This window comes from Tachysurus fulvidraco, chromosome 18 (assembly GCF_022655615.1).
Source record: "Tachysurus fulvidraco isolate hzauxx_2018 chromosome 18, HZAU_PFXX_2.0, whole genome shotgun sequence".
NCBI lineage: Eukaryota > Metazoa > Chordata > Actinopteri > Siluriformes > Bagridae > Tachysurus > Tachysurus fulvidraco.
Genome location: NC_062535.1, coordinates 2572582 through 2592581, shown reverse-complemented (window position 1 = coordinate 2592581; position 20000 = coordinate 2572582). Strand labels below are relative to the sequence as shown.

At 39.9% G+C, this 20000-nt stretch overlaps 3 protein-coding genes across 8 annotated transcripts in view; all 3 read right to left on the bottom strand.

Moving 5' to 3' along the window:
• The window catches only part of prkag3a (protein kinase, AMP-activated, gamma 3a non-catalytic subunit), an 8883-nt gene extending 1551 nt beyond the window's left edge, over positions 1–7332 (bottom strand). For 2 of the 6 annotated variants that reach the window (XM_027176291.2, XM_027176297.2), the window contains exons 1-9: positions 7131–7332; positions 6842–6878; positions 4538–4644; positions 4004–4085; positions 3749–3807; positions 2978–3038; positions 2403–2457; positions 2197–2323; positions 1–134 (exon numbers count right to left, since the gene is read on the bottom strand). The exon at positions 1–134 is cut by the window's left edge and continues 32 nt beyond it. In XM_027176291.2, the coding sequence (XP_027032092.1) occupies positions 1–134; positions 2197–2323; positions 2403–2457; positions 2978–3038; positions 3749–3807; positions 4004–4085; positions 4538–4644; positions 6842–6878; positions 7131–7184 (716 nt within the window). In that variant the 5' untranslated portion in view covers positions 7185–7332. The remainder of the gene's footprint in view (positions 135–2196; positions 2324–2402; positions 2458–2977; positions 3039–3748; positions 3808–4003; positions 4086–4537; positions 4645–6841; positions 6879–7130) is intronic. The other 4 variants (XM_027176293.2, XM_027176292.2, XM_027176295.2 and 1 more) reach the window with 4 other exon arrangements.
• A 1249-nt stretch (positions 7333–8581) lies between these two features.
• cnppd1 (cyclin Pas1/PHO80 domain containing 1) lies at positions 8582–13659 on the bottom strand. Its single transcript, XM_027176452.2, has 8 exons — positions 13485–13659; positions 12436–12538; positions 12063–12144; positions 11819–11939; positions 11596–11724; positions 11438–11499; positions 11081–11198; positions 8582–10601 (listed from the first exon to the last, which is right to left on the bottom strand). Exons 1-8 carry the CDS (start codon positions 13545–13547, stop codon positions 10086–10088), a joined length of 1194 nt encoding a protein of 397 aa, XP_027032253.1. The 5' UTR covers positions 13548–13659; the 3' UTR covers positions 8582–10085.
• Positions 13660–16118: 2459 nt separating this feature from the next.
• abcb6a (ATP-binding cassette, sub-family B (MDR/TAP), member 6a) overlaps positions 16119–20000 on the bottom strand; it is a 12151-nt gene continuing 8269 nt past the window's right edge. Inside the window, exons 11-20 of the mRNA XM_047803438.1 lie at positions 19814–19890; positions 19653–19716; positions 19475–19560; positions 19337–19394; positions 19093–19197; positions 18842–19016; positions 18438–18550; positions 18145–18239; positions 18006–18074; positions 16119–17617 (exon numbers count right to left, since the gene is read on the bottom strand). Of these exons, the coding sequence (XP_047659394.1) occupies positions 17470–17617; positions 18006–18074; positions 18145–18239; positions 18438–18550; positions 18842–19016; positions 19093–19197; positions 19337–19394; positions 19475–19560; positions 19653–19716; positions 19814–19890 (990 nt within the window). The 3' untranslated portion in view covers positions 16119–17469. The remainder of the gene's footprint in view (positions 17618–18005; positions 18075–18144; positions 18240–18437; positions 18551–18841; positions 19017–19092; positions 19198–19336; positions 19395–19474; positions 19561–19652; positions 19717–19813; positions 19891–20000) is intronic.

The window sequence follows — 20000 nt, the reverse complement described above, 5'->3', positions numbered from 1 at the left end:
CGTCTCTCCACGAAAACAGACAGAGCGTCGTACACTGTGGCCGTCTGCTGTATAGTGGCGATGTCCCGGAAAGTCCCGACTCCCGCTTCTTCAATTTTCCTCTGCAGAAATCGTGGTGTTGGGATCGTTGATCTCTGCACATAACATATACATGCCAGGCAAAAGCCAAGCAAATGGGCGTAAGACAGACTTTTTTTAGGGCTGTTCCAAATTTACATGATCACAGAGCAGGACTCAAGGTAGTGACGATCACAGCTAACGATCTATACTTGAGGATCACCGTGAAACCAAGTAGACAATGAGAAACCTGGGAAAACCAGGAAATGTCTGGGACATTAGAAACAATAATCCACTGAGGCACGAAGAAGTCTAGAAAACACAGGAAAAGCAGCAAACAACTGGAAAAAAAAGCAAACCATAAGGGAAACCAATATAACCACTGGGAAAAAACAGAACCAACCACTGGGGAAACCAACAAACCACTAGGGAAACCCTCACACCGCTGCGGAAACGTACCATTGCCAAAACCCACAATTAAAAAAGGAAGGTACTGACCGGGATGCCTAAGAACTGGGAAAGCTAAAAGAACTGGGAAAGCTCATAAAGGTGGGGGTAAATCTAGAAGCCACTGGGAAACCAGAAAGTCTTACGGAACACAGGAAGATGAGACAAGAAGACACCAGAAACGACAGACATAACAGAGCAAACAGACACTGGGAAATAAAGATGGACTCAATCAAGAAAGTGTCTGGTTGTGCGTAAGAAATCTAAAAGGCTCAAGACAAACTAAAGGCCACATCAAAAACAGAAAGCTGCAGGCCCTCGGAAGCCAAGAAACCACAAGGAACTCTGAAACCAGAAAGCCACTGGGAAACCGAAAGGTACTGGGATGCTTAGAAACCATCCGGATAAGTGGTTGCTACTGGGAGAACGGGCAGGTTAATGGGAATCCAGAATCCAGGGGGGGATTTATAAGAAACTGGAAAAACAGGGATCCAAAGGAAACCAGGAAGTCTTCGGAAAACCAGGAAAGTACTAATAAGCCAAGAACCCTCCTGGACAACAAGTAGTACATGGAAAACCAGAAGACACTGGGAAAGAACTGGGATGCCAACAAACCACTTGGACAATAGATGACAGCTGGGAAGAGATATAAAAGATAAATAAATCAGGGAGGATCACAAGGCCACTGGGAAAACTGAAAACTACTGGTATGCCAAGAAACAAACAGTGGGAAAACTGGTTGGAACATGGAAGGCACTAAACAGAGAGGGAAAGAAACTGGAAAATTAAAATACCAAAAAAAAGAAACCACTGGAAAACTTGAAATCTATTGGGAAGCCAGGAAGCCTCCTGTAAAACACTCACTTATTCATCTAATTTTCTACCGCTTATCCGAACGTCTCGGGTCACGGGGAGCCTGTGCCTATCTCAGGCGTCATCGGGCATCGAGGCAGGATACACCCTGGACGGAGTGCCAACCCATCACAGGGCACACACACTCTCATTCCCTCACACACTCACACACTACGGACAATTTTCCAGAGATGCCAATCAACCTACCATGCATGTCTTTGGACCGGGGGAGGAAACCGGAGTACCCGGAGGAAACCCCCGAGGCACGGAGAGAACATGCCAACTCCACACACACAAGGTGGAGGCGGGAATCAAACCCCCGACCCTGGAGGTGTGAGGCGAACGTGCTAACCACTAAGCCACCGTGCCCCCTCCTGGAAAACAGATTAGGAAAATAGGTAGGCAAAAGGAATCCCAGAAACCAGTGGGAAAACCAGTGGGAAATTTGTGGGCCACTGGGGAAAAGAGGAAACCACTGGAATGACTGGATGGAACCCCTTGGAAAATGCTGGGACCCATGAAATCATTGGCACTGGGAAACCAGGAAGGCCGCAGGAAGCTAAAAATAGGAAACAAGTTTTAAAAAAAAGCTGCTAACACATGCAACACTTTCCATCAACCCAGTCAACCAAAACAGGAAGGGATTAAAGCATAAGGCTAAACACAGGAAAATAATTACGAGAGGGTGTGGTCAAGATAGTCCTGGAGTCGGGGAAGAGACGCGGAAACCAGGAAGTAAACAGGAAGTTTTCCGAGACACTGAAATCTCAAAATACAAAAGACAGTTCAAAGAACGAGAATAAAATTCTAATGTCGATAAATTAAAATGGTCTTACTAACAAATATATACAGGAATTTGAGAATTCGCTTGTGGGTTAAAATGTGGAGGACGTTTCCAGATTCAGGGTCGATGACAGGCAGACGGTGGATTTTGTGCTTCAGTAAAGAATAAACGGCATCAAAGAGGCTGTGAAAGAAACAAAAATTAGAAGTGTGAAGGCTTAGAATTGCACTCTGGGGTCTTGTGGGGTGGGAGCTGTAGTTACCTCGCGTCAGGTGTGATGCTAATGAGGCTTTGATTATAGTACTGCAGGTAAACGTCTGAAAAGGAAACGACAAGGAGGGAAAACAGTAACGTGTATAGACCAAAAAAAATGACCATCGGCATTAAGTTTCACTATTAATTAAGCGTAATGTGGCAAAAAGCTTTTTAAAAAATAAAATTTTTTTGAAAATAATCGTTAATGAAAATTTGAAGTCTAAAAACTATAAATAAATTATTTAAAAATACAATTACAGCTAGAAAACCTTACATCCAAACATTTTACAGAAAAGGAAAATACATAACGATAATAAATAAATAAATAATAAAAATAAAGTAAAATCCAAATGAAATATTTGGTGTAATTAATCCTTTTCCATGTAAATGAACTAAAATGAAAGAAAACATATCGGGGGGAAATGAATAGAAATGAAAAGATGCAAACCTAATAGATTTTTTTTTTTGGATAGAATTTTATAGAAATATAATATTTTTTTAACTGCCGCAGAACGATTAGAACATACGGTATTTGGTGTTCTCATACAGACTGAGATCATCGACTTAATGCAGCTCATTTACTTTGAAATGAATCACCTCTCCATGTCTGAATCTTGTGATCCTCCAGCTCGTAAATTTGAACCTTTAGGAGGGAAAAAAAACAAGTAGAAATGTTCAGAAGAAATGCGATGTGAAGAAGAAGATGCAAGATTTCACATGCCTCTTTTCCACCGGAAAGAACCGGGTGCTGGTTCAGAGCTAGCGCTAGTTCTGGTTCAAAGTTGGTTCCACTGGTGAACCTTCTAAGAACCGGTTTGCCTTTCCACCGGCTAGAGAGCGCCACAGAGCCGAGTGTGACGTCACTGTATACGTGTCACGTGTCCCAGCAACGTTAGCGCAGAAGCGGCAAACACAAACACAACAACAATGGCGGATGTTGCTTTACTGTTAATGCTCATGGCTTTGCGAACCTACATTGGCATCCAAAGGTACATTATCAAATGCGCTAACAGTAGCCCCGCCCCAAGCGGTTCTTAAGTCTAGACCAGCAACGTTTTGGTGCTACTTAAGAACCACTTTTCCTGGTTCGGAGCCGGTGCTTTGGCGGTCGAAACAGAAAGAACTGGTTCTAAATTAGGCTCTGGCTCCGAACCAGCACTCAAACTGTCTCGGTGGAAAAGGGGCAACACAGGCGGTTTAAAGGAACGGTCGGATTTACAAATGGAGCGTAGTCAACGTGAGGCGTCGTGTGGTTACTCGACAGCTCTGGAGCTTCAGATACCAAACCCATTAAAAATGTTTTGAAATGAGGTGAACAATGTGTACGTGGTCACTACTAGTGTCACTACTGACCATGGGGGATTTATAGTAGCGATGGAGAATGTTGATGAAGTCTGTGATGGTCAGCATACCTGTACGTCCCGGAAGAAAGAAGAAAGCGATAAACATTGGAAAAACAACCATGTGCTGGATCAAGTGCTATTCTATCATTCGCACAGAAAATCAGCTGCCTGCATAAACCCAACTCTGAATATGTGTAACTTCTGAACTGAATGAATAAGACAGAAACTTGATTAGCATGTGTGTCTGACTATCTCTGTGTCTTACCCACAAATCTCTGCAGTTTGCTGTCCCACAGTGGCGCCGCTCGTAAACCATTCGCCACTAATGCGAAGAAGGCTTTCTTTACCTGTAAATAAAAAAATATATTTAGTAATAATCATTTTAATCACCGTTGCCTATTGTGTATAAAAGATACGTTTTGTTCATCTGTAATAGAAAGCCTCTAAACCTTTGTATTGGGCGCCGAGGCGCTTTTTTCCTTCTCGATAGGTGAGTAACGTTGGTTTTGCTTTGTTACACAGAACTAATATATGCCTTTGTCCTTTACATGATTATGCTTGTGTGTCATTTTTGCTTGTTTGTTTATCTACAATCGTATTGTTCTTCCCTTCAGCTATGATAAAGACACGTTTCTTTCCATTAATTGCCTGGGTTATGTATGTATGTGTGGGCGGAGCTATCGATACAGGGGTGGGACAAATTTGGGTTAGGGGCGTGTTTGTTTTGGTGATTTTATATGTCCACATTAGCTTTCAAAAATCGGAGACCCCACCTTTAATATTGAATAACGCTACATACCTGCAAAGCCGTGTCGAAAATAACGAGCTTACAGCTGGTGGGAATGGCGTCGTAACAGCAGTACTTCTTCATAAACTTTAGGTAAGCCTCAGCTCCCGAGTCGACTGCTGGAAGAAAGACAGGGATGTGTCTGTGTGGAGAAGAATGAGATTCTCCTGCATACTCCTAAACTGCTGCTACCGACCAACAGTTTCCTTCACAACTAATGGAGTATTGTCTAAAGCCCATATATAAACCTGCATATCCTTTAAGTTTGTTAGCTATCAGGGTGATGAGCTGTCTGGTCCATCAGGCCATGAAGTAATTCAATGATAGACAGGATTAAAGATCAGACCCTTAAGACCTGTGCAGTGCTTTTAACATCATCCAACCTGTGCTCCTGAGGGATAAGATGGTGTACATGTGAGTGGACTATCATCTGTCTGCCTGGATATTGGACTACCTCACAGACCGACCACAGTACGTGAGGACTCGTAACTGTGAGTCTGACACGGTTGTCTGCAACACTGGACCCCACAGGGAACGGTTCTGGCCCCGTTCCTCTTCACCATCTACACTGCAGACTTCATGTTCCGCTCAGCAACCTGTCACCTACAGAAGTTCTCTGATGACTCTGCCATTGTCGGTCTGATCACAGATGATGATGACAGGGAGTACAGAGGACCGATCCAGACCTTTGTGGACTTTTGCCAACGAAGCTGCCTCCAGTTAAATGTGGGAAAAACCAAAGAACTGGTGGTGGATTTCCGTCGGAACAAACAAACTTCATTACCACCAGTGAACATTCAGGGAAAGGACATCGTGAGAGTGGACTCTTATAAATACCTGGGTGTTCATCTGAACAGAAAACTGGACTGGACCTACAACACTGAGGCAATCTATAAGAAAGGGCAGAGCAGATTCTTTCTACTGAGGAGACTAAGGTCTTTTGGTGTACAGGGAGAGATACTGAAGACCTTTGTTGACGCAGTGGTGGCCTCAGACATATTCTATGGTGTGGTCTGCTGGTGCAGCAGCATCTCTACTGCAGAAAGGAAGAGACTGGACAAGCTGATCAGGAAGTCCAGCTCAGTCCTGGGGATTCTTCTGGACACTGTACAGGAGGTGGGAGAAAGGAGGACGGTAGCAAAACTATCATCATTGCTGGAGAACGACTCTCACCCCCTGTATGAAACGGTGTCACCTCTGAGCAGCTCCTTCAGTGACAGACTGTTACATCCTAAGTGTATGAAGGAGCGACACAGACACTCTTTTCTCCCTGCTGCTATTAGACTTTACAATCAAAGCTGCTCCCAGTGAACCAGTCACCATAATACACACCGTTATTACTGTTTAACTGCAATAATAAACAATAACAAAACATTTTAAACATGTGCAATAACAATGTGCAATATATCTGTTAGTGTAACCACTACTCTTTTTATACATGTCTTTATTCTTTTTATATATCTTTTTTTGCTGCTGTAACAGAGAAATTTCCCCATTGTGGGACAAATAAAGGAAGATCTTATCTTATCCTATCTTATCTTATCTTATCTTTTAGACAGGAACTGTCTTCTTTAAATGGTTGTCATTTCATCTGCTAGGTGAAATGTGAGCAGTAAACAAATGCAACTGATAGAGGTGAAAAATGCAGATGTGCATAGTTTCTAGTTACAGACTGGCATCTGGTGGTAACTTAATATGTAATACCTAAATTTAGCTCTCGGGTGCACTATTATGAACTGTTGTAAAAAGGACATTATTTACATTTACACTATTTACCCAAATGATGCCGGGTTCCCTTCTGAGTCTGGTTCCTCTCAAGGTTTCTCCCTCATGTACTTTTTCCTTGCCACTGTCGCCTCCGACTTGCTCATTAGAAATAGGGATAAATATATAGTATTTAAAATTTTAAATGAATATTTGAATATTTTTTTAATTAATTTTAAACTTTAACTTTATATATTAATTTATTTATTTTTATTTCTTCTTATTCTTATTATATATTTATTTCTTTTTTCTCTCTCTTCTGTTTCCATACTTCGGTAAAGCTGCTTTGAGACAATGGGAAATTGTCTATACAAAAGTGCTATACAAATAAATTGAATTGAAATGGAATTGAACTGAATTAATGCCTGGTGTAACGCTACTGATTTATTTACCTATTGATTTGAACATATCGATCATAACACACATATCAGAACATCTCGCTGTTTCGGTGAGTGCAGGACCAGTGGTGTAATAACTGTTATGTTTATATTGATGTCACCCAACACATTCACAGAGGTGTGAAATGTCAGCTTTAATATTTATGTGACCTACCTGAATTATTCATGACAGGAAGGTTGGGACAATCCTCCTGTGCAGAGAAAGAAAAAAAATCTCAGGATAGATGCTAGATTATGTATTTAACCTTCTAAATAATCAGGATTAATGAGATAATTGAAACACGTCACTATTAGATAGTTATTGATCAGCCAATCAGAATGAAGCGCTCGCCAGAAACCGACACACACACACACACACACACACACACACACACATGTGTGTGTTTATCATCACTAACATTTTAATAAGACGTTATATGTGTAAATGTTAGCCGTTATCTTACCTGCGTATAAGACTCCATAGTACCGGGTGGCGCCTGCGCGTCCGCTTTGCGCATGCTCGTGAGCCTAAAGCTGTGTTTACTATAATAACAATATAATAATAAATAGGAAAACTAAATGTTGGCTTCTACAAAGCCAACATAATAAGTAATAAATAGTGATAAGGACTGACGTGTGTGTGAGAGAGGGTGTGTGTGTGCTAGAGATAGAGAGAGACAGAGTGAGTGTGTGTGTGAGAGAGTGTGTGTGTGAGTGAGAGACAGAATGAGTGTGTGTGTGTGAGAGAGAGAGAGAGTGTGTGTGTGTGTGTGTGTGAGAGAGAGAGAGAGAGAGAGAGAGAGAGTGTGTGTGTGAGAGAGAGAGAGAGAGAGAGAGAAAGTGTGTGTGAGAGAGAGAGAGAGTGTGTGTGTGTGTGAGTGAGAGAGAGACAGAATGAGTGTGTGTGTGTGTGTGTGTGTGAGAGAGAGAGAGAGAGAGAGAGAGAGAGAGAGAGAGAGTGTGTGTGTGTGTGTGTGTGAGAGAGAGAGAGAGACAGAGTGAGAGTGTGTGTGTGTGTGTGTGTGTGTGTGTGTGAGAGAGAGAGAGAGAGACAGAGTGAGAGAGTGTGTGTGTGTGTGTGTGTGTGAGTGAAACCAACGTGTAGGTCGCTTATTTTCGGTGAGGGAACCGTGAACCTTTAGTGAAGACCACTTATTTGGTGCGTTTCAAATCGGTTTGTTTACACAATCATCTGACAAGGAAGCTAGCAAAAAAAAAACCTAGCTCAGAAATTAGACTACATATATACATTATTCTCTTGCTTTTTAACCCAAATGCAGATATATATATCTGCATTTGGGTTGAAAATCAATGTATCTCGAGACAAATATGAGTAGAGTGTATAACACAGGGAGCTGGAGTTGATTTGAGACGCACCCTGACTCTAGGTCCAGATTTAGCTTGTGGCCTCTGAGACATGCAACAAAATACACACACCACCTCACAAAGGACACCAGACTAATCTTCAACAATATAACAATCATAAGTGTTAAAAACATTAAGGAAAAGTTCATGCTAATTACAGTTTGTGTGTCAGTATTGCAAACGCTTCATGAAAACAAGAGGCACAAGAACAGCCTTATAGTGTTTATATAAATCAATGCAGTTCTCTTTCTAACTTTAAGTATGTACTTGTAAGAAAAGGAGCCGTTTATTGTACATTTTTCAGTGACCATCTGCCTTGTGAGTTGCCTTTTAAGGAAAAGGGACGGGGCTTTACTAACAAGTTCCTACTAGTAGGCGGGACTAAACTTTAGCTCAGCAATTTTAACCTAGAATAAAGGAAGGCAAATCTGTTCCAAACTTATTCCGATTTTCTACGAATTGATCTCGAAAATTAAGTGATCACATGATCTATTGTATGAAAACAGTTATGTGAGTGAGAAAAAAATGTACAGATAAACTTTAGACGATATTCGTATCCAGTCAAATCCTTTATTTATCTTCAAGCCGTATAACAAACAAGATAAGATGGCATGCGGTCTCCAATACTTCAAAATCAAAGCAAAGCAAAAAAGTGGGCTAGATATTTCTTGAAAAACATTTTTTTTTTTCAAAACAGTAAAGCTTTCCCCGGTCTAATGTAACAGCTAGCATGTTAGCGCTCTTGATATGTAGCTACCTTTGTAGCTCAGTCCCAAAACACTACAACTTAGTTCTGTATGTTTCTGTAAAAAAAAAACCCTCTTATCTTGATAGATAAGATCGATGGTCCTTTGGCTGATGGAGGGTGGTGTTCAGAATACATAAGATGTAGCATTTTGAAGTGTTATTTATTATTATTTTTTAATCATCATCTCAATTAGGCAACGATTACAATTTGTAAATGAGCGGCATGTTACAGCCTACTTTTTATCCATTTATTCAAAGTGATGTTACAACTCTGTTAATTACATTACAGCTGCTATAAAGAAAAAAAAAATCACAAAACTTCAGCTTGTTTGACCGAGAAACTGAAACGTGTAAACAGTGGAGACTCCTTTCATACAGAAAACGTAATTTCCATGTTCCCTTTTGGTACAATTACAGCATATTGTTAGCAATGTTATTAGCTTGAGTTACTAAAGTAACGATCACACTGCTGTTATAGCAAACAAATCGTGTTCTATACATGTAACATCCTAGCCCTACCTAGAGGTCGTTCTTGTTTATTCTCTTGGTCATTCTCTGAAGACTCAGTAGGCTATAAGCAAGCTATTTCCAAACTAGAAAAGTGCATAAAGTTTCACATCAACTTATCAGGTTGCGCTAAAGTCTGGGATCATCCCACAAATTCACCTGATGTTCTTTTCCTCACTCTGTTCAATTCCTTCACTAAAAGCAAATAAATCTTTCTACATAATACTTGCTTGTCCATTTTCCTGACTTCTTGTGGGCCTCGATAAAGCGTGGACCGTTAAACCAACACTACAAAAGCTCACACAACTCTGCAGATTGTTGCTAAACTCACAGCCAGGGAGTAATATCGATGTTTACTCATGGATCCGTCCATTATTACGATTTTCTTAGCTTAAAAAAAAAAAAAAAAAGTGTGAGCAAAACAAAGCCATGTAAGATTTGTGTTTTCTAAAAATAAACAAAATATTTAGGGGGATTCTGTGAGTTAACTGGCAACTCAAGTGCTTTTTCAATGTCTGAACCTCTTCTGAAATTATCTGCAGTGATTATTACACACGTGATGTATGTTGTACTTTTAAGGATTAACTTGTATTAGTTTCAATCAAGTTTTAAAATATATTTCATCTTCTTTAACACACAAACCCTCTCCCCGGACTCCTCCCTCTCATTCTTTTGCCGTTGGATCAAAGTGCTTTTATGTTTATAGAAGGTGTTAAACATACAAAAATCCCACCAATATGGGAAAAAAAAAACAACCCAAAAAACAAAACACCATTGTTAAAAAGACAAGCTCAAATTATCTAAGTGGGTATGAGGAGAACCTGTGCCTTCCCATAAGGCATTGCAGCTTCTGGGCAACAGCTGTGTCTCTGAAAAGCAGTCAGCGGTCTCGGCTGTGCGTGTGTGAGGAAAGACGACTGAGTGAGAAGATCGGGAGAAGAGAACCAGGAAAATGAGGTGACATTCTGAGCTCTGCACACAGGAAGTTCTACCTTCTGGACATCTGATTGAACAAGAGCGGAGAGGAGGGAACTCCACAGAGAGAGAGCGGAGTTCGGATGGAGGACAGGAGGAGAACTCGGGCCGTGGCGGTGGCCGCGATGGCGCTGGTGGAGATCTGGTGCGTGTTGGGGTTTTTGGGTGGCGTTGGCGAGGACGCCGCCTCGAGGATGGATGGACGAGGACGAAGTGTGAGGATGGAAGAGGGCAGGATTTACAGGCTCGGCGTTTGGGACGTTGAGCTGGTGAAGAGCCGCGGAGGCAGCAAGGAGCCCGGTGACACTCGTCAGGTAGAGAAGACCGAGCATACACATAACCTGGAAATAGAGACAGGTTTGTTTTTTTTTTATTTATTGCTAACAGAATTTTAGATATTTGTTTACACGCAGTATGCCTTAAAACACAGTAAAAAAAAAAACTGTGTAATTCTATGAAAATAAAATTAAAATGGCACAGATGGAGAATTCTGGCAGTTAGATTTGTTCCTGAACTGACTAACGTACTGACGTTAAACAAATACACAGACTAATAATAATAATAATAATAGGGTTAAATAAACTGAAATAATTATTAATTAAATTATTTAATAAAAAATAATGTAATATTAAATATCAATTTTCTCTGAGATTTTCTAGAGAGAGAGAGAGAGATGTTAAATCCCTACTCGTAGTTAAACACAGGCATCATCGGGACATTAAATATACAGGTCCTATGCCAATGTCTCATCATAAGGTGAATAATTTCAGCCTGCGTCATGTCAGAGTTCATGGTGATCACAGGATGGTTGTACACAGACCTTGGTGAAGTGTTGGTAGACGGCAGTGAGCATGTTCCTCCAGTTGGGCTGCTCCAGCAGCACACACAGGTCAGTGTAAGTGTACCAGCCACGCTTCATCCCCTGACGCACCGCAATGCTGTAAAGATTTTTACACACGTGTACAAAATTTTACACACAAACATATACTTTATAGGTTTTTTTTTTTGGTTTTTAGTAAAACAGCGGGCAGGTACGCTGGCTGTATAACCCTTAACCTTCATGTTATTTATTGGTTGTTTGAAAATAACCTTAAAGTATATAAAGTATAATAACATGTCGATATTTTCATGATGCCCCATTGAGAACAGTTTTTGACATATAATAAAAAACACTAACCAGCTTTCGAGTTGGCTGAGCACATTAAAGAACTCACTGGGCTCAGCAAAAAGGTGCCAGTCCTACAACAAACACAATGTTTACACGTTAAATAAAGGTGAAGCATATCTTTAAAAACTGTGGTTTCCTTGTAAAACGTGTTCAAGTAGATGACATACGATGGCACTGAGGAAATTCAGCTCCAGCACGTTGACCGTCTGGACATCCAGTTTACCGGCGGCGCCCCATTCGTCATTGAAAACTTCCTCCTCTTCACCTTCGTCGTATAGATATTTACTGGCGACCATCTGCATGAGGATTAAAACAGACTTCTGCTTAAGACAAGCCATAATAGGAGCTAACTTTTGTTAGAAAAGCTATTCAACATTCTGAAGAGCTCACCATGGATATCAGGAAGAGGTCAGAGGATGAGATCTGCTGCAGGTACTCAGGGTTTCTGTGTCGGAGTCTTTCGATGTAAACCAGGGCCAGCATCATAGCGCAGGGGGAGATGCATGCTTCTCTGTGGGTGGGTTTGGGGAGGAGGGGGTGTTTATACAAAGTAGGCAAGAGATCTTAAGCATCAAACTCTTAAGATATCTTAAGAGTTTGATGCTGAAGGAATGAAGGAAGAAAACACACTCACCTGGCGACATGTGCTGCGTACTTTTTGCGGAGTTTCCGTATTGGGCTTGGAGCTGACTTCTGGAGAAGTTCGACTGCGATATCTAGCGACGATCAAAAGAAAGAAAGAAAAAAACATATTGCAGACCCAGAATATCTGTAATTCTCCAGCTGCATGCAAAGAACCAAGTTACGTAATATGCCATTAGTGGAATCCTAATGAAGGAGGCGTGGCCTTTATACTAGTGAAGGAGGTGTAGCCAATATAGCCGTTAATCTTTGTGACGAAGACGTGGTCTTTGTGTCCGTTAATACTAATGAAGCAGATGTGGCCTCTATATATACACATATATGTACACATTTATAATTGTGACATGCACAGGGTACAAACTCACCAGTAACAGGACAGGAAAGTGCATCTAGAGAGGCGTCTTGATCCAGACCGTAGTACAGGCGCTTCCTCACACGCTCAGCAAGTCTCTGATGTCCTGGGACAAACTACATGTGTGTAAAAACAACGTCAGATTCATTAGTGGAAATCTGATACAGCTTAATACTTAAGATTTAATACTTAAGAGTGTAACGTTTTAATTTTCTAAATTTTAGACTTTATTATTATGACAGCAGTCCCAATGTTTATTTGGGGTTGGGGACAAACTAACAAAACTAAACAAAAAACGTATTTCAAAGTTAAGCTAAAAATATTCTATTTTACAAGTTTTATACATTCTTTATATTTTACTATAATGTAATTAATTAAATAACTCTTTACTTTCATTATTATTGTATTAAAAAAAGACATTTGGCCTTGAAACATAAACCTGTCCTGTAGTGCTCTAAAGTGCACCATGTTCACTACAGTGCACTTTTTTTTTTTACCCATATTTCTAGTCGTAGTCACGTCTGATCTCTAACTGAATCCCCACGATGCACGACTTTTACCCGCGTGTTCACACGTAGTGCACTTTGTAGGTCGTAGTGAATAAAGGTTATTTGGGACACAGCCCGACTGCCATGTTACTTTTTTTTAATTCTACTAAAATATATATCAACATACATTTAAACAAGTATAACGATACAGTTAAGCTGTAATTAAATTATCTAAGACAGGTTTATTTTTTGAGTTAATTTATTTTTAATAAATAAACAAGTGACAGAAGTTTCCTGCTAGTCAACATACCCTAGCATAGTTAGCATAGTTAGCATAGCAGCTAGCGAGACAAACACCTTCCGTAATATTAAGAGTTTATATTTATTACTACAGCTTATTTTATCGATTTAACATCACACGTTGAGGGCTGGTTTTAAAGCTTCTCCGTACAGTAACTCTGCTTCAACAGGAAACACAAACAACAGCCAACGGAAGCTGAAGTTTGTAGCTCACTAGCTCGAGGGGTCGTTACTAAAAACACGTCTATTTATCACAAACAACACAAACACACACCGTAAACTCCTGAAAGTCGGAGAAAGAAAACATCCGCTCGTCGAATAAATCCCCGAAATCCATTTTACAATCTAATACACCGACATTTAACAGAAAGAAACCCAGTAAACACGCATAAAGGCGTCACCCACAAACACCTTCGTCTCCAGCAGCAGCGGATACGCCCAAACCGAGCAAAGTCCTTCTGTAGTGCACTAGGTAGTGTCCATATGACAGGATTAAAGACACGGCATTAAGTCCGCTTGTGTAGTGACCGAAGCGTTATTTGGGACCGGCCCAATGACTCCAGAGTCAGAATGGCGGAAGGAGTTCATTAATGTCTGACTCGAGTTGTAATTAAACGTTAAATGTCCTGTATTAATAAATGACACTTATCTAAACCTCAGATATTTAACAATGTTTAAATAAAACCATTCAGACTGTTCAGGCAAAGATACACAATGATTCGCACGTTGTTAGTGTTCGGGAAAGTTCAGGAATAAGAAAAAGTTTCCAATGAATAAATTGTAATAAATGAATAACATTAGTGCATGTTTATTAAAATGGGCTTAATAGTTCGTATACTTCGGTTAAGTTCAGAATGAAGCCGATGGTCACGTTCACGGTGATGCTACCACCATCATGTTTCACTGTGGGACCGCGGTGTCGGGTTCGTAACTGATGTCTAAAGTGCTTGTGTAGGGACACAGGTGTAGTGTAACTGTATATAACAGTCTGAATACTCTTACTAAAATAATATAGAATTAAGCCGACAGACATCTCAGTACAACGTGACCACCACCGTGCTTCATCATGAAGTTCGATAATTAACTTGATTCTAGTCTGGTCCTGAATTAAAGACTTAGTTCCTTAGGAGCTCTTGGTTGCACTATAATAAACTGTTGTAGAAAGGACATTATTTAACTGTAGAATGTCACCCAAATGATGACGGGTTCCCTTCCGAGCCTGGTTCCTCTCAAGGTTTCTCCCTCAAGTACTCTCAGGGAGTTTTTCCTTGCTACGGTCACCTCAGGCTCTATCATTAGGGATAGAGATAAATATATAGTATCATAAATTTTAAGTTAATTTTTTTAAATTAATTTTAAACTTAGGGGGCAGGGTGGCTTAGTGGTTAGCATGTTCGCCTCACACCTCCAGGGCTGGGGGTTCGATTCCCGCCTCTGCCTTGTGTGTGTGGAGTTTGCATGTTCTCCCCGTGCCTCAGGGGTTTCCTCCGGGTACTCCGGTTTCCTCCCCCGGTCCAAAGACATGCATGGTAGGTTGATTGGCATCTCTGGAATGGCATCTATTGTCCATAGTGTGTGAGTGAATGAGAGTGTGTGTGTGTGCCCTGTGATGGGTTGGCACTCCGTCCAGGGTGTATCCTGCCTCGATGCCCGATGAGGCCTGAGATAGGCACAGGCTCCCCGTGACCCGAGAAGTTCGATAAGCGGTAGAAAATGAATGAATGAATGAATTTTACACTTTAATTGTATATATTAATTTATTTATTTTTATTCTTATTTCTTCTTCTTCTTATTATTATTATTATATATGTATTTATTTATTTCTCTCTCTCTCTTCTGTTTCCATACTTCTGTAAAGCTGCTTCGAGACAATGGGAAATTGTTAAAAGTGCTATACAAATAAACTGAATTGAAATTGATAACCGTATGTCCCTCTTAACTAATTTGAATAAAACCTTCGTATAAAGATACACAATATTTCACACATTCTCACAGTGTAACATCTTTGAGACCTAAGAAGGTTGGAAAACGAAGAAAAAACTCAAAATGTCACAAATAAACATCAGTAAATAGTATGTTAATCTAATTTGCACAGCAGTATGAATACTCATGTTAAATTCCTTAAGTGAACGTGATGTACCGTATTATGTGATATTATGGCAGGGTAAAGAGAGGAATAGCCAAAAAAAAAAACAAAAAAAAAAAAAAACAAGAGGTCAAGGGGCGAAGTTTACTGTAAAACATGATGCTACCACCACCATGATTCATGGCCACACTGATATTAATTGTTTTGTAGAATTGTTTTGTTTAGTTTCTTTATAAATACTACACATATGTAGGTTTGTTTTAATCATAATGTCAGTCATTTATTTTGAAAAATAAATAATTTACAATGTGTCGTTTCTGAACCCGCGATCTCGAGATACATCAAAAAATAAATAAATAAACGTAAATAAAATTCAATATGCAAAATATCTCTCACAATTTTCAAACAGATCTTTTACAAGACAAGGCAGGCCATTTTCATTTGTTCATCTCTTTTTTTCTGAGTCTCAGATTTACAAACTGTTTTACATTGAACATATCAACCTCTTATCTGATGCACCTTACATTGAACTTAATTTTTTTCTCTCAGAATTTCTTTTAAATCTTCTTACATAAATCCAGTGCATGTATAGAGGACCTGATCATCTAAATGTATTGAGAAAATAAATTCATAAATAAATAAAAATACATAAATAAATACAGGATTAGAAAATAATTGTCTACATCAGTTTTCATTTCATGATTTTTTTCCCTTAATGTTTCTATATTTCTTTACATTTTTATTTAATTTATTCCCTGTATTTATTTATTTATATTTATTTATTCATTCATTCATTCATTCATTCAAATATATTTTAATTAATAGACAGCAACTGAATTCAAGTTTATTTCCATTTCGATCTTAATTACAATTATTTAATATGTAATTTTTTCCCATGTCGGCAGATCTGGTCCTCCATACACACAAATACCACTAAGCAGCAAAACAATAAACAAAAACAACAACAAACCAAAGCAAAAAAAAAAAATCGCTTTGCTATATTCATAAAACGATCACATTTGACAGAAGTAAATGTTATCAGTCAAACTCAGATGCTGATAACTATATGCTGTGTAGCTAATCTCTACATTTAAAACACACCCGTTTGTCTTAACAGAAGGTGTGTGTGTGTGTGTGTGTGTACGTTTATGTCGTGTCTTCACACTCACAACACGCTCCTATACACACACTGCTTTATTTAACTATAACATAAATCATAACGACACAAGCTGGCCGAATAAGAAGACTACTCAGATAAGACGACGAATAAAAGTAAAAACCCGTCTAAACGCACCAGCGTCCTTTTCAAACATCAATCGCTTTAAACACACAGACTTTATGTACTCTTTTGTTTTATTCCTATTTACCACCTCTTCTATAATAAAGTCAGTTGCACGTGATAAATATGTGAAATTTTTATTTTGAAATTTTAAATATACAAATTTAAATTAAAAAATAATCTCGTACTAATGAACTGAATAACTAGTTAACTAAACCTGATCTAATTTAATTAGACAATAAATTAGACCTAGCTTAAAATCTCCTAGCTTGCGAGTGTCAGTTTACTGGTTTTAATCACACAATAAAAAAAAAATGACCTAAATTGCTTAGTGTTTTTTTTTCTTTCTTTTTTTTTTAAATATCTACGTAGCTGAACTCTTATTTTGTTATTTTATGTAGAGATGAAAACAAACAAATAAACAAAAGAACAACTCTTTGTGATCAGATCGAACATCATTCAACCGATCAGAAGTTTTATGGGGAAAAACTCCCAACAACTGAAATATGAAAATACTACCGCCATGTATCGAGTAAGCAAAACAGCTAAACACAAATTCTTTCAAATTGGAAAGATTGACCTACTAAATTCTCCAGCATATAACGAATTCACCCCCCGCTTCAGTTCTATTAAAATCAATAAGCAAATGCTACCACCACCATGTATCGAGTCAATAAAAGCGCTCGGTATATCTGTAGTTTTCTTGTCCCGGTAAACTGAGATGTGAAAATTCCTCACCGACACGAGAGAACATAAATTCCTGAGAAACGTACGTTACCTTGTGATTATACAACTACGTGACTTTAAACGTCGTAGATTGGTGCATAATTCTATAAAAAAAATGTTCTCTTCTGTATAAAACGGCTTCGGATGAAAACGCGCGTAGTGTTTGGCTCAGTGATGCCCGTGTCCTGGGGGTTGGAGTTTCTCAGGGAGTCTGTCTTTGGTTTCCGAGTCGGAGGCCGAGTCCGAGTCAGAAGCCTGCTGCTGTTTGAGCCACATGTCGGCGTAGAGCCCTCCTTTAGCCAGAAGCTCCTCGTGTCTAGGAAAAGAGTCATAAAGGAAGATTTTATTTATTTATTTACTTACTTACTTATTGACGATGATGTCGAGATGCTTTTCTAATCTTCACGGATGTAAAGAGTTGTTAGTTCTGTTCAGGTCAGCATGATTTTATGCATAGTGTTACAGCTACTTGATTGGCTGAGTGGATTTGTAGGTATGAGATGTGCAAACGTGTGTGATTATAAAGCAGATAAACACGCTTGCAGGAGACACAAACTCCATACTCATTACACGGATACCTTCGATTGACTATGTTGGGACTCGAACTCAGTCAGGTTACTACAGATCACACAGGTTACTACAGATCACACTCGTTGCCTCGTACGAAACGAATAAGAACTTAAACCATAGTTTTCTGGACTCACCTCCCACTCTCAGCGATCTGACCTTCGCGCAGAACGAGGATCTGATCGGCTCCGATGATGGTCGATAACCTACGAGAGGGACGAATGTTAAACTTTTGTCATGTGAAACGCTGGTTCTGGGGTCTCTGGGTTCTCTTACCTATGTGCCACGACAACGGTGGTCCTGTTGGCGCACACTTTCGCCAGCGAGGCCTGAATGTTTCTCTCTGTCTGTGTGTCCAGGGCAGAAGTGGCCTGAAAGAGATCAGAATCGACCTGCTGATGTTGTACTATAGCAACGATAACAGTGCATTAATAGAAACGTGTGATTTGTCCTGAAGTCGGGAATCCTTTCAGTGCTGCTGTTCTAAAAAAAATATACACACACCTCCTGACCAATCAGCATCGAGAGACAGACAACGTTGCGGTATATAAACCTGTTCATTCGCTCACCTCATCCAGCAGGATGATCTGAGGGGCTTTGAGAATGGTGCGAGCAATGGCTACTCTCTGCTTCTCTCCTCCGCTCAGCTTCAGTCCCCTCTCTCCTACTTGTGTGTCGTAGCCTGGGTTAAAATCACATAGCAGAACACACACACACACACACACACACACAAACTCAAAATGTTGGAGATGAAATCAGGTCGTTAGCTTTGGAGACTCGTTCTCTAAACGTTAATAATCATCTCCTCACAGAAAACATCAGCGTGTCGACATTTACACGTTCTGTTACTATGGAAACGATTACACAGTAAAACAAGTACATTCAGATAAAACATCTCTCAGATTCACACTTTTACATTAAAAGGACGGTAAAAGTGTGTTACGCGTTTTAAATACAGAGACGAGTTACTTGCCATCGGCAAAAGACAGAATTTTGTCGTGGATGTCAGCAGCGATGGCAGCGTCCTCCACTTCCTGGTCGGAGGCGGAGATTCGCCCATAACGGATATTTTCCCGAATGTTATCATTGAAGAGGACGGTGTCCTGGGGCACGACACCAATGTGGGTACGCAACGAGGCCTGCTTCACCTGCGCATACACACACACACTTCTATTAGTTCTATTTTACGTTATATTGTTATACACGTTCCGTCTCGGGTCTCACCTTGGTAATGTCCTGGCCGTCGATGCGGATACGACCACCCTGAACGTCGTAGAAACGAAAGAGTAGACGGATGATGGTGCTTTTCCCTGAGCCGGACTGACCCACCTGTGCACGCGAGCGTTTAAAAATAATAACACAATTAATACGAGACGTCTAACTGAACTTTCTTAACACGATATCGATGACTGTATAACGTTAAAACACTTAATTTTTCATAAGGAAACAAAATCTAACGAGAACTCACGAGTGCTACAGTCTGTCCGGGCAGGACAGTGAACGAGACGTCCCTCAGAATCTCTTTCCTGTTTAACACAAACAACCATCTTAAATATTTTGTTTTTAAAAGGGGAAAAAGTAGAAAGGTCTGCGTGAGAGTGTTTACCCTGCGATGTAGCTAAAGGAAACGTTCTCGAACTCGACCTTTCCCTGTTTATAGTGCAGGACTCCAGCGTTGACGTCATCCTTCACCTGAAACCAAAACGATAATAAATAAATAAATAAATATATAACCAATTCTGTTAAAGATGTGAACTAAAACACTTTGCAGTTTTCTTCCTTACCTCCTGGTCTTCATTAAACAGCATGAACATGCTCTCCATGTCGATGAATGATCTCTGAATGACCCTGAACAGAACGGAGGATGGTTCGTTTACTCGGTTTCAACAGAATGAACATTCTACTTGGTGTGTGTGTGTGTGTGTGTGTGTGTGTGTGTGTTTACCTGTAGTATGTGCCAAACCAGCCGAGAGGTGTGTACAGCTGGATGATGTAAGTCCCAAACAGAACATAATCTCCAACCTGCACACACACACACACACACACACACACACACACACACACACACACACACACACACACACACACACACACAGAGAGAAGTTGAGCTAAATAATCAGACTGTAACTAAA